At 27.9% G+C, this 14,664-nt stretch overlaps 1 protein-coding gene across 1 annotated transcript in view; it reads right to left on the bottom strand.

The window, feature by feature from the left end:
• Positions 1 to 14,664, bottom strand: part of LOC129981163 (zinc finger FYVE domain-containing protein 26-like) — a 70,190-nt gene that overhangs the window by 20,940 nt on the left and 34,586 nt on the right. The window contains exons 20-27 of the mRNA XM_056091878.1: positions 9,493 to 9,679; positions 8,607 to 9,379; positions 6,759 to 6,953; positions 6,329 to 6,397; positions 5,392 to 5,559; positions 4,710 to 4,805; positions 638 to 791; positions 117 to 274 (exon numbers count right to left, since the gene is read on the bottom strand). Of these exons, the coding sequence (XP_055947853.1) occupies positions 117 to 274; positions 638 to 791; positions 4,710 to 4,805; positions 5,392 to 5,559; positions 6,329 to 6,397; positions 6,759 to 6,953; positions 8,607 to 9,379; positions 9,493 to 9,679 (1,800 nt within the window). The remainder of the gene's footprint in view (positions 1 to 116; positions 275 to 637; positions 792 to 4,709; positions 4,806 to 5,391; positions 5,560 to 6,328; positions 6,398 to 6,758; positions 6,954 to 8,606; positions 9,380 to 9,492; positions 9,680 to 14,664) is intronic.

Genomic DNA, 14,664 nt, shown 5'->3' on the forward strand with positions numbered 1-14,664 from the left:
ATACTGAAATTCAAACAAAAAAAATTTGCAGCAATTTAATCACATAATTAATAAAAATTATTATTAATAATTAAATATAGTAAAGAAATAAAAAATTGACAATTTTAGATATATACCATATTAAAACGTTCTTCTTTACAAACTTGGCATCTTTGAATTTTGGCATCAGGCACCCATTCCTCTTTAGTAGGTGCACGTAATGGCATTATAAAAGGCTCATCACTTACAAGTGTTTCTTCAGTGCTCAATACAAGTGTACTTGAAGAAGAAACATCTAAAAACAAGAATTAAATTTTTAAATAAAGAAACAATCACTTACAAATTATATTCAGAATAAGAGAAGAGTATGAGTTTAAAATTTTTGCTTTCATGCATCTATTCAATATAATTTATCTATATTTAAACATCGTCTTACCAACAGTCAATAATATTTTATCTATAAATACTTAGAATCATTTAATATTTTTTTAAAAATTCAATAAAAAAAGATTGATAATTTTTTAAAAACTTTTTCTATTTTTAAAATATATTAACAAGAATATTATTAAAAGACTCAAAATGTATAGTTAAAGCACAATATATATAATTTTAAGCATTAATACCAAAATATCATAATTCATTTTAAACATCATCTTACCAAGTAAAGCATCCAAGAAGTGTACTTCTAAGGCCTTTGAGGCATAATCCTCAACTAACTGATTTACAGAAGAACGAGTCAAAACAGGAGCAATTTCATTTTGAGCATTTAAATCCTCAGAGATGGCTTTCAAAGCTAATTCAGCATCTTTCAGCTAAAAATGTATGATTGGTCTTAATATACAAATACATTAATATCATCATTGTAATAAAAGTGCAAGGCAATTTTGGAAAAGTTTTGGAAAAAAAATTGAAAAGTGCTAAAATATTTCAACTAACTTCACATTGGGAGTTTCTTTATTTGACCTAATTTAAAGTGTGATCATAATAAAAAATATCAGAGCTTAAAAAATTTTTATAGGAACTATTTTATTTCCGACTCCTCATCACTAGAAAATACAAATAGATAAGATATTAGTCTTGCTATAAAAAATTGCTCTAATTTTTTAAATGGTTATTTTTGATTAGGTTGTTTTTAATTATAATTAATTCAAATTTTACTAAATGATACATTTTCTAACTTAAGGATTAAAGCAAATAATTTTTCAACCCAAATGAGGCAATTAGTAAGGGGGGGGGGGGAATTAAGAGTATTTAACATATATTTATAAAAATAAAATCAAAAATTTATGAATTTTTCTATAGTACCGAAATCCAACTTCTGTACTGTTTTTTTTTTAGTTTTTTCATAAATATCCTGAACAATAACAAAGGTTCTTGCAATTTCATGATATTTAATTATTTAACTAGCTTTTTTGATTACAAATTATGTTTCTTTAAATAGAAAAGATTATCTTATTTCAGCAATATCATTCCTATTAGATTAAAGTGTTACAGATATTAAGAAACAAATATTTATTTACCTCTTAATTCCCATTTACAATGTTTAATTAAATTTTATATCATTCTTTAAAAATTATTGATAATCTAAGTAAGAATTAATTGTTAGTGGTATTTAAAATTGTTCAGTATTTTGATTATCTTATTTCGATAAAAAATAAAGTTGCAAATTAAAAGAGGATTTAGTCCTTAATGATATTTACAGCCCTAGGTTTATTTAACAATTTTCAGATTATGCTAAAAATGCAAGACAGTTATTTTATGCATAATGTGTTTTATTTGCTATTGAATTATCTTCGGTGACTTCAGGCAGCTATGTTTTTAATTTTTTGGTGATTCATTGTGGGGCTAATAAATATTAAGAAGTACCAACAATTTTATGTAAATTATAAATAAAAGCTATTTTAAATAATAGTTTTCTGAACAATAATAGTGTTTACACGTTTTGAAAGTACACAAATTTGTTTCCACATGGCTGGCTGAGCGCCGTTAGTAGGAAATGATCGCAATGATACCTATAAAAAGGGGAAGGGGACTTCATTTATGAATAAGAAAATCTCCTTCACACATGTTGACAGAACGGCGCAACTTCTGGGCGCAAGTGGTGGTCAGAAGTTTAAGCTGATGCTGGTTTCAAATGGACTCGTAAATCATCAGCTATTTACTTTTTTCTACATCTAACGTAAAATTTTTAATGCTCACATCTGTATATGTTTGTTTATATTCAGTTGTTCAAACAAAAAGTAAAACGAAGATAAATAAAATGATCAACTCCTAGCAATGCACATTGCATTACTGCTTCACCGGTCATGACCGGAATGAAAACAATTAAGAAAGAAGTTTAAATGTAGCAGTCGACGGATTTGGAAATATACGAAGCTTACAGTATATATTAGTCTAGTACAAGTGTTTATTATTAATATAAGATGAGTAGATTTACAGTCACTTACCTCACTTATTAAGTAATAGCATATAGTAATTTGATAATTCATTCTATAATTTGCTTAATACTGTTAGATATAACCATGTCCATGCTAAGGATATATCCCTCTGGGTGTCAAAAAAGAAAATTTATCAGAAAAGAAAAAAGTAGGAAAGCTAAACTTCAAGAAGTCACAAGTAGATCTGTTTTCTTGACTACGAAGTACAATTCAAACTTCAACTGGGGAAGAAAATTTTGCGCAAAGTACACAGTGTTGCAATGAAAATGTTGAAACGGTGAAATTTGTTGAAGAACTGTGTGTTTATACAAATATGACCGAATCAAAAAATAATGACGAAAATGGCAATAACAAGTATGATCAAGAGAGTACAAATGATCCTGGGTAACAGTTAAGTATTATAACTGATAAATTTAGAATGTTTTGTGTTAATATCGGATCTGTACAACACAAAGGAGTTTTTGCTAAAAATGCTGAAGATAGATCATTTTAAAATTTGTACTACTTTAAAAAATGCCAACTTTGCAGCTGGTTAATTTATTCAAAAATGCAAGATTCTGTATTATGTTTTTATTGTATACTGTTTTCCAAAAGACGAGGAAAATAACCAAACTACACATTTTATAGGTGACTATAATAACTGGAGAAAGCTGTCAACTATAATCCAAGATCATGAGAGTTCTAGTTGTCATTTTAATTCGTTTATTGCTTGGAAAGAATTACTAAAATGACAAAATTTATGTTCGACTATTGAAAAAACAAATCAAGTTAATATAAGTAAGGAAGCGGCACAACTCAAATTACTATTTCAAAAAATTGCAGATATGACTCTATTTTTAGCATGTATTAATCTTACACTTCAAGGAACCAATGCAATTTTATTTTTTATTTAATCAAATTATTAAGTAAATACGATCATGTGCTAATGGATCATATAAACAAAATAATAAATTCTAAAAATAGAATTGTGCATCATTTAGTACATAGGTCACAAGAACAAATGATTTCTGTGCTAAAAAATGAAGTCCTTAACAAAATTAAACACGGTATAAAATCAGTTATGTATTATAATATCCAAATGGATTTACTTCTGATTTTCCCAGAGAGAAGAAACTTCAATAATTATTAGGTATGTAAATTTTGAGGGAAAAGGTTAAATATGAATGAGTCATTTATAAGGTTTATTGAAGTAATTGATCTGACTCGAGAAGGACTAGCAAAAACTCTATTGGAAAGGTTAAGCGACCTTGATTTAGATATTATGAATTATAGAGGGTAAGCACACGTCAACGGTAGCAACATGAAAGAGAAATATATAGAATACTTTCTCTAAACTCACATGCAATTTATGTGCCTTGCCTATCACACTTCATTAATTTATTAATTTGTGATGCCGCTTCCAGCAGTATATATAGTAAAATATTTTAGCAAAAATAATTTAGGGGATGCACAAGACCTACTGCAATACAAACTAAATAATAATTATAATGAGTTATTTCTAAATGTATTAACTGCGTTAAAACTTTTCTTTACGTTGCCTGTTACAATAGCAAGTGCTGGACGCTCTTTCAGCAAATTAAAATTAATAAAAATTATTTTCGGTCAAGTACATATTTAGAACACTTAAATGCATTTGCTATTTTAAGCATCAAAAAAGAAATTGAAAAAAAAATTTTAATTTTTTTTAAATAATTGATGCATTAGAAAATCATAATCATGCATTAATAATATATGTTCGTGTTTGTATATAATTTTTTCTTTCGGCTTTACAAAAAATTAGGGCCCCAAATGGGTTATTGCACCCGGGCCCCTTCATAGAGAAGACCGGCTGTGGTTGAATGACAATGTTGAATGTATTTTTATTCTCTGATATATGGAATTTGCATCAAATAAGCATCAACAGTTAATTTGAAATTATAACCTTTATCATCATAATTACTTTTAATTTTGCTCATAAATACTGAAGCACTGGAAGGGTTCGTGAAAATTTAGAGAAATTAGTTATTTAATTCTTTTTATTAATTACAAACATGAAAATAGTTTCAACCAAAGCAACATCTGCTATATACAATGATATATATTTATTTTTAACACACACCAATGAAGTATTAATTATTTCTAAAATAAGAAAATTGAATTACTCATGATAGTGAAAAGCAAAAATATTCCTTTTGAAAATAATCTAAAAATTTCAAAATAAATGGAATACAATGATTACATTTTACAACATATTTGCATTGTAGTATTGATGTTGATGTATCATCAACCATCTCAATTTAACTAGTAACTTACTTGAACATTCATAAGCATTTGTTCTAAAAGCAGGTAAGGATGTGCAGCTAAATCTAAATAAAATTCTCTGTGTGGTGATTTAAGAGCACACAACATCTGTAAAAAGTTGAATGAAATAATCGATAAGTCCCAATAAATGATTAAACAACTAATAAAAATCAAATGCATCACAAAACTTTATTTAAACAAAAATCAATAAGCATAACTGAATAATATAAATATCAATGAAATTTTTCTTCTTTATTTTAAATATACCCATATAAAAATATAAGGATTTTTTATTCTTATTCTTGAATATTTGGAATATGATTTTTAAAACTATTAGTTTCAATATCATGGGAAGAAATAAGAATAGAAAGTTTTGAAGAATAGTGGATATTATAAATATCTTTGAAAAATATTGAATGTCACAAAAACCCTCTCAGTAGAACTTTCTACATAGAACTTTCAACATATATCATTTTAATAAAATTGGTATTAAAAAATCATAGATTCTTAAAGGTTTGATTAAAATTTGATACATATTAGCATTTCTTTTAACCAAGATTAATTAATAAATAATTTACTTATTTATTTTGAGATCTGGAGGGTGCAGTAAAAATTTGTCCCCTTTTCTAATAAGTAAATGAATGCTAAAAGTTTAGCAGAAAATTACAAGTGTACTTAAATTTATAACACATACTTTCAATCCAAGAGCCATGTTGAAGTAATGATGTTGCTTCTCAGGTAAAACATTATTTTCAACTAAATATTGCACTAAACACAGTTTAGCTTCAACAGTTGGAAGTTCTGGTAAAACCACATCACACAAAGTTAAGCACTCAGATGGATCTTCAAATGAATCTATGATCTATAAAAATTAAATTATATATATATATATATATATATATATATATATATATATATATATATAAATCAATGTATGGGAATACAAAACTTTTATAACCAGAAATCAATATAATGTGTTTAATTATTATGATGAAAGTAAAAAAGGAAAAATCATATAAAAAGGCTTTATGTTAAACGTCATTTTTTAATCTGCTTTACATTTCAGTATTAATCCAAAAATTAAATAAATACAGGTATAAAAGTCTGCAATTTAAAAAATCATTATTAAATATATAAAAATGAATCATTTTAACATATTTAATTTTAAAATAATACATATTTTAAGCTCATTTCAACAGGAAAATTTCAAATCAAAAATTCTTAATTTGATGATAATTAAAATGTCATTTTTATATTTTTGGCATGAAATTGTCATATAATATAATGTTCTTTTTTTTAAATAAAAGCATATTATATATATATATATATATATATTAGAAGAATTGGGAAAGAACTGTAGCTGATCACAAAGTGAAGAGTATAATGCAATTAAATTAATGTTTCTGAACCAGCCATTCTTTTTTGTAAATAAATGAATGCAATAACTCTTTAAATAGCATTTTCAAATATCAATCTGAATATATAAAAAAATTATATTAAATTTAATTTTACTTGAAATTATATTGAAGAATAATTTATGAATGACTGAAAAATACCTAAATAATATTTTTTAATTTCAAATTAATGCAATAATTTTATTAATTAAATGACAGATAAACTATAAAATATACCTGAAATACTTTCTGCTCTTGTGGAGGATCTTGAGTTAAATACCAAATTATGCGCATGGACAAAGCAAGCTAAGATAGAAAATACAGCAATTATTAGATGGCTGCAATATCCAAAAATGAATCTGAAGAATTCTTATTGACTTTAATGAGATTCTCTTTATAAGAAATAAAACATTTAAAGGTTGTATTAAGGAATAATTTGTAATTTCATACACAATTTACAGTTAAAAAAATATTTTTTTTTTTTTTACAATTTAAAATTATTTAATATTGTGCTAATTCAAAAATTGTCATGATGTTGCCAACTATGCAATATAATTTGAAGAATGCTTTTGAAAAAGAAATATTTTTATCAATTAAAAGAAATATTAATTTATATGCCTCTCTAGTATTTTATATGAAAAATAAAAATCTGCAACAATCTAAATACCATTTTCTGTTCTCTGTTGATAATATGCAACTCTGACCATTGTACAGCCAGGTAATATTTTTCAGATGATTTAATAAAATCAAAAATCCTTGATTGATCCCAGATAGAACAATCAGCAACTTCTTGCCAGTTATTGAAAACATAAACACAATCTTTTGCATCCGAATCTCCAAACATTTCAGAAGCATCAAATATCTAAAATAAATATGAACCATTCAATATATATTTGAAAGAACACAAATAAAACAAAATTACGAGCAGAAAAAATATACTTTGAAGCATACTTTAAAACAAAATTCAAAATTTAAAAATATTCTAAATTATATATATATATATTTATTAATTCAAATACTAAAAAATTATATATTAGTTATATTAAAATCAGAAATATCATATCAGTAAATAAAGTACATAACTTTTTGTAAACAGTTAAGGAAACATCTTTACCTTTTAGGATTGCAGGAATAATTGCGATTCAATTTCAAAAATTTGAAAAATTACAATTTTGTAGAACTCCAATATAATTTTAAGTATTTTAAAATATTAATACAAAACACATTTTCTAGATGTGTATATATATTCTGGAAAAATTTTCAGAGTAAAATAATAAGTATGACATTATTTTAATATACACCAATTCCTAAAATGATTTATCCTTCTGGTTGCATAGCATTTTAAAAAGTAAATGCAAATTTCAAAGTGCCATTTTAGGAGAGAAAATAAGATTATTCATTTTAAAGAGTAAATGAAAATTTCAAAGCGCCATTTTTAGGCGAGGAAATAAGATTTTTAATAGGAATAGATATAGAAGACATGTAATTGCAGAAAATGTTCACTGAATATAAAGAATTTAAGTTCAGACATTCATTTACCCAATAAAATATTCCTCAAGATGAATTTCTGATCCAAACAATGAAATGTATTTTTGATGTTAAATACACATGAATGTTTTTATTAATCAAAATAAATAATTTCACTGTCTGCACATAGCATCTATGTTCTGATTATTCAAGGGATTTTTGTATGTAAATCATAATATCTCTCAGGTAATAAACCTCAGAATGATAAATGTATTAAAACAATAATTAAACAAGATAATGAATTAATATTTAAATTTAGAAATTCTGGATATGTCTGAACTACATTCACCCATGCTTTTGTTTATGCTAACAATCTTAAAAGGTAAGATATATGAACTGGACATTCTTACTGCAAATATTATTATTATTTTATTTATTTATTTTTTTTACTTCTTACTACCTTAAAATGCAAGAAAGATCCAGTAAATTACCTTAGGTTTTTTATCAAAGAACTTTCCTTTTAGGGAATGCTGCAAACTGTTTTAAAATTCTAAAATATCTTGCAATCGATAAAGAAACAGAAATCATTAATAAGAATAATTAGTTGCTAACAGAATTTTTTTTTTTTGTTCCTAATCCCTTTCAAAATTAATAAAACACCTTTTCTTCTCCTTAAATAAAAATCTTGTGAGAAATATGAATCATCTAATTCATCATATTGGATGATCCTAAAACATAACTCTAGTTTTTCCATTACTGTGCATGGATAACAAAGATTTACAGATTTTTATGATAAATGTTGTAACTAAATTCACAGACTTAATTCAATACTGCTGTAATCAGCAAACTTACAAATAATATAAGTGACACTAAAGAAGATTAACAAACTATATACGGTTAACTTTTTTTTTTTCACGTGCCACCATTGATCCGAAGTAAAATGCAAAGATTAAAGCTTCTCGTTTAATAACAATTTCATTCACTATAATCTAATATAAAGATTAATATCACATAATACAGAAACCCTCTAAAATTTAATATTACTTACCCTTTTATACAAGAGAATTTCTTTCAATTTCGTCTTTAGAGCTTTATGAATTTCAGGATAATCTTTTAGTCGAGAGTCAGATAAACAAAATTTTAAGGCTTGAATAGCAGAATTATCTTCCCATTTATAAACATTTTGCAAAACAGTGTTTGCTCTGTAAGCAAGATCATTAATACACAATGCATAGTTGTAAGGTTCCATTGAACATGTGCATTTATTAAGAGATGCAAGATGTTCTAAAATTAATTTCCTCAAAAGGGCATATGTCTCATCCTTTTCAAAACATTCAAGATACATATCAACAAACAGCAAAGCCCTGTGCCACTCATTCATTGAAAAACAAGTTTTAATCTGCTGGCTTAAAAATGCCTTGTCAGGAGAACTTAGTGCTGATGAAAACCATGAATAATCATCACTGGTTGGAACAAGCATATTTTTATGATATATTAACAAATATGTAACAGGAACTTTAGCATAAGGCTCATCAGTGCAAAATAATTTTTGAGCAGATGATTCTAAGCATAGATTTTCCACAGATGAATCATTAGAAGTGCATTCACTTCTGAATATCTGATGGAGATCATAAAGAATTGAACATTTTTCTTTTAAATAATCTAATACAAATGGCTGAGTATCTGTAATAAGAGCAGTATTCATTGTAGGATTAAGCTGTGGTAAATTACTGAAATCTGGATATCCCAGCATTATACCCGAAGACAATATTGGGGGCCTGAATTCCAGAAGAAATGGCAACTGTTTTTTCCCAGATGAATCTGAAAAAGTAACACAGTTCTTTGTTTTAAAAGGATTATTATTTATTTGAATTTTATTAGAAGTTTTCCAATATAAAAAGATTTATCAATATTGGAAAATAAAATAATAATACCTATATTCTCACTGAAGTTATGTGTGTAGTCCCCAGAGAATAAATTTTTAAATGAATCAGCCAGATTAGAACTCACGGATGTAGACAATAAATCAAGCAGTCCTTCATATGGTGCTTTGTCCAAATCACTTTCATCTTCTATAGAGAAATCAGCAGCATACCATTCTAATAACTTTGGGAGTGAAACCTAAATTACCAAGATAAAAAAAAATTGGTGATATATCATTTCTTTGAGTAATGGAGGAAATAAAGGGGGAAAAAAATTCTGAAATCAGTACACTGTATATTTTGATAAATTTAAACATATTAGAAATTACATTTCATTGCTATAAATACAGCTGATTTCTTTTAATTTACCTACAATTTTGAAATGAAAACATAACATAAAATAATTTAATGTACAATCTCATTTCAAATAATATATCTAGAAACTAGGAAAAATTTTAAGAATCAATAAATTATAAAGAAATGAAGATAGAAAGGGACTATTTACATGGATAGGTTGGATATAAAATCACTTCTTTATCAGAAAACCCGAATTTATTGACAGGATAGATATCATTTTAAACCAATATACAGCTATTGATGGAGCAATTAACTGATTATGGTAAGATGTTAGGCAATATAAAGATTTACAAATGCTGACGTTCAACCTCTTTTTAAGAAAATAACTACTGGATGAAGAATCACTCTTTTTCATAGAGACGAAGCAATCATTTTTTAATATCATGTTTTGCCATACTAACAACAGTGAGTTATCAAATGATAATGACTTGTGACATAAAACATAAGTTCATGGGTAAACTCCATGCTCCAGGTAGCTACATGAAAGTAAGAAACCTAGTAAAATTTTTTGGCAAAAAAGACATTTGACAAAAATTCTATGGGCAGAAAAGGATCTAATATACATAAAGCATAAGACAAAAAAATACTAAATTAATTGGCTGTATATACTCAAAAAGAAGTGCTTTTTCAAAAACAAACTTTTTTTTAGAATTTGGGAGTGCAGACTTTGATAGCATTTTTTTTTTTAAGTAGATAGCTCTTAACTGTATCATATAAAACTTAAGATATTTTTGAATTTTAAAACTAGTCTCCTTATTCCATACAGCAACTTAATGGCACATAAATATTTTGACAAATCTGCAATATATAAAATAAATATAGCATCTTATTTAAGAAGACATTTAACATTTTAAAAATGCTTGGTTTTTATTTCAGTGGCACATTGACCATTGATTGGATTTAACATTTGAATGCTTGTACAAAAATTTCACTATTTTCAAATAATACCAACTTATTATTCCTGCACTCAAGCATTTATGTAATTGCATCTTATCTGATAAGATATTGTTCAGAAATTATTAATTAATTAATTGTTTTTTTGGTGTCAATATATATTTACTAACCATTAGCTTTCAAACATCTTACTCATACGTCCTGCATTTCTCAAAAATTCCTCTCCTGAATAATCTGCAAAATAAAAAAACAACTTTCGAATTCCCGATTTCATGCTAAGCACAGGGAAGCGACTCCAATTTCGATCCATTTCATTAAGCGAGTTAACAATTTGCAAGTCATAAACAAAAAAATGAAACATGGCAAACTATTAATACAGCAATTAATTTTAAAAAATGCAGCATTAGAACTTTTTTTTTGTAACATTTTGCAACAAGAGCTATATCTCAAAATATGTGTAATAAAGTTCATTCTTAACTGTGTAACTGCATCCATCAGTATGAGGTCCTATATGGTCTATAATGCAAGGAAACACTGATATTAAATGCAGTCCTTGGGAAAAAGAAAATTTTGCAATTGTTTCACTTTCCCTCTTTGAGAAAGAACTATTAAATTACATTCTCTTTCTACAGCACCCCAAAGCCACATAAGACTCTAAATCCCTCAAATTTTGTTATTTTCTTGAGATTTCTAAACTACTACATTGAGGAAAGCTTGGCAAAGTAGCTGGGAAGTCAAGAAGTAAAACAAACTCAGCATATTAACATCCATCACAATGGTGTGCTTCTGCCAACAAAATACCTTGACTTTTAACACACTTAAATCGCAGGAAAACATACAAGCAGGATATGTTCCATGTTCTGTACATACCCATGAGTGCCTAAACTTTTATTTTCAGAATCCTGCGCACGAGAATTTCGTGTTTCGGAAGTATAGAAAAGCAAACCAAATACGTATTTTGTAAATCTTCTTCTTCACGATCTTCGTAACAAGGTAACATAACAAATTTCCTTATTTATATTTTTATAGTTTTCTGTTATCGAGTTTATATGCAGACGACAGACGATCAACCTGTAGATGGATTTTCAAAATCTGATATGGATCTCTATATAGATGCTAAATCTTGCACTAAATTTTCTCTTTCAACTCTTTTCATTTTAGTAATTACTGTGTTCATTTGCACTCAGACAGTCAGATAGTCAGACTTCTTGTGAATGAAATTTCGCTAAAAATTCAACATAATATTGCAGCACTGAGAATGACATACTTTGAAACATTTCCAGAAAGATGTGCTGCAGAAAGACAAGACTTCAGGCGTTCCGGCAATAAGTAGGGCACCAAGAGATAATCATCAAGGATTCTGTCCATATTATAACACCAGCTGAAATTTCCATGGTATAATGGAATGAGGATTATACATCGCCCACACGTGTGCATTATGACATGGAGTATATAATGCACACAGTATTCTGGATTCGGAATCTACTGGCATTTTTCTCGATTTTCATTCTCTCAAAGTAGTGTCGCTAAACACGATCCATTTTAATACTGTTCCTCTTGCTGCCAATTAGCAACTCTCTGCGTATAATCCCAGAAAACGCCTTGCATGATATTGGTGATCCAATAGATACGAAATATCAACCTTTGACCTGAATTTAGTACTTTTATTGAATGTCTAGGGGCATCCTTGATGATTTTTTTTTTTTTTTTTTTTTTTTGCAATTAATCCTGACATGCGGTTAATAATATCCCAAAATCGAAGTTGTGTTTTAAACACTCTTTCCGAATCGAATGAAACAAAAATTTGACAGAAAACTACACTTGTGATCATAAAATCCGATACTAAATTTGATATATATAAATTATTGCATTTTCGTGTAATAACGCTTATATGTTTCTGAGGGTACAGACTGGCAAACCGTCAGTCCCTTTTTTGGATCCGGTTCAAAATTTGATTGGTGTCTGCTTAATAGATATTAAATCTGAATACCAAATTTTATCTATCTAGCTTTTTATTTTGTAGTTATCGTTTTAACATATTCGAACAGCTGGACAGACATACGTCTGAATGAATTTTGCCCAAAATTTGACAAATATCTACAAATTTGATGTAAAGACTGTAAACCAAATTTCATTCATCTAGCTGAGCATTTGAGTTTTTATCATAGATAGACGGGCATTTTCCAAAAATGTGTTTTCTCAAGCTCCGGGAGGTCTAAAACGTGGAGATTTGTCAAAATCTCGAATTTTGACAAATTTCAAAATTTTTTAACGCATACTATACTTTCTCTATACTATGCAATACTTATATATACTTGAGAAGATAATTACTTTTCTTGTATGCAAAGAAAAGTAATTATCTTCTCAACGATTTGTAGCCAATATACGTAGTTGTGGTGCATCCCCCCCCTTATTTAAAAAAAAGGGGGGTATGTATAATTTGTAACAATACTTGCATTATTGAAATGATAGACAAACGAATTTCATTCTTTCATTCAAATCTGGAATCGCATGTTATTCCTTTGTTTAAAAGTAAGAAAGGAAATAATTATTACGAAATCTAAACAATGTTGTTATTTTAAACACTACGCAACAAAGAGCTAATTATTGCTCGTTTATTATTAGCAATAGTACTTTCTTCAAAGTGTTAGTTTATCAGTTGGTTTCCTTGAACTGTGCTTAAACTGCGAATTTCTATTGAAATCGAATTACTGAACTGAGAATTTTCTTGAGAGAAGAGTAATATTTTGGAATAGAGCTATTGAATTTTGATTTACTAGGATAATCGAACTGAGAATTGTCTTGGCAGAAAAGTAACATTTTGGCGATGACTTGGGCAAAAGTAATTGCCGCGTTTGTCATGCTCCCCTGGATATGGGGACTTTTTCAAGTCATTGTTTGTGGAAACTTGTGGTACATTCTTTATCTGATGCCTTATCTTTTACTCACTAAAAACCAAAAAGCAGCCCAAAAGGGTACAAAAGCTGTCCTTCGTGATACCACTACAGTTCTCACTATTGAAGATGAAAGTCCTCATTTGATGAACGAAGATCAATTTATACAAGAGCTCTGCAACAACAAAATGATAGATATATCGATTTTCTGCGCTTTTCTCTAAGCTATCTTTCATCAAGACTGTAGACACCTTTAAGCTGAAAAATTATATTTCCATCGAGAATTTTTCCCACTATGCAGATGGGTAACAGCTACTAAATTATGAAAGAAGATAAGAAAGAAAACAAAAGGGAAGTCGGCAAACGCATCGCCTTCCTCTGCTTCATTCCGCAACGCCACTTAACAGGATTATTGTTTTATTCTTAAATTTACTTATAAAAATATGCTCATGGAATGACTTCAAATGTTCGTCCTTCAAGAAGCAATTGGCTGAGAGTTGCTGGATTGAGTGGATAAATGAAAATTTATTAGCAACTATTATTTGACGACTTTTTTTCTGAAACACTACTATTCTGGATTATCACTCCTTTAAAAACATCTTGCTATATACTAAGAAAACTGTTCTGGAATTTCCAAAAACATCATTTTCTCATAAAGCAGTTGGCTGAGAACTGCTATCTTGAGAGATAAATGAAGAGAGCACAAGCCAACTACTTGTGACAAACTATTTCTTCCTTGCTTCCATTTTCAAAAACCACTACTTTGGAATGACTCTCTTTGAGAACTGCTTCGAACCTTAAAAAAATTGATCATGGAATGTCCTCGAATATTATTTCTTAATAAAGCAGTTGGCTGAGAACTGCTGTCTTGAGGGATAAATGAAGAGAGCATGAACCAACTACTTGTGACAAACTATTTCTTCCTTGCTTCCATTTTGAAAAACCATTACTTTGGAATGACTCTCTTTGAGAATTGCTTCGAACCTTAAAAAAATTGATCATGGAATGTCCTCGAATATTATTTCCTAATAAAGCAGTT

The sequence above is a fragment of the Argiope bruennichi genome, chromosome 8, assembly GCF_947563725.1.
Source record: "Argiope bruennichi chromosome 8, qqArgBrue1.1, whole genome shotgun sequence".
Taxonomy (NCBI): domain Eukaryota; kingdom Metazoa; phylum Arthropoda; class Arachnida; order Araneae; family Araneidae; genus Argiope; species Argiope bruennichi.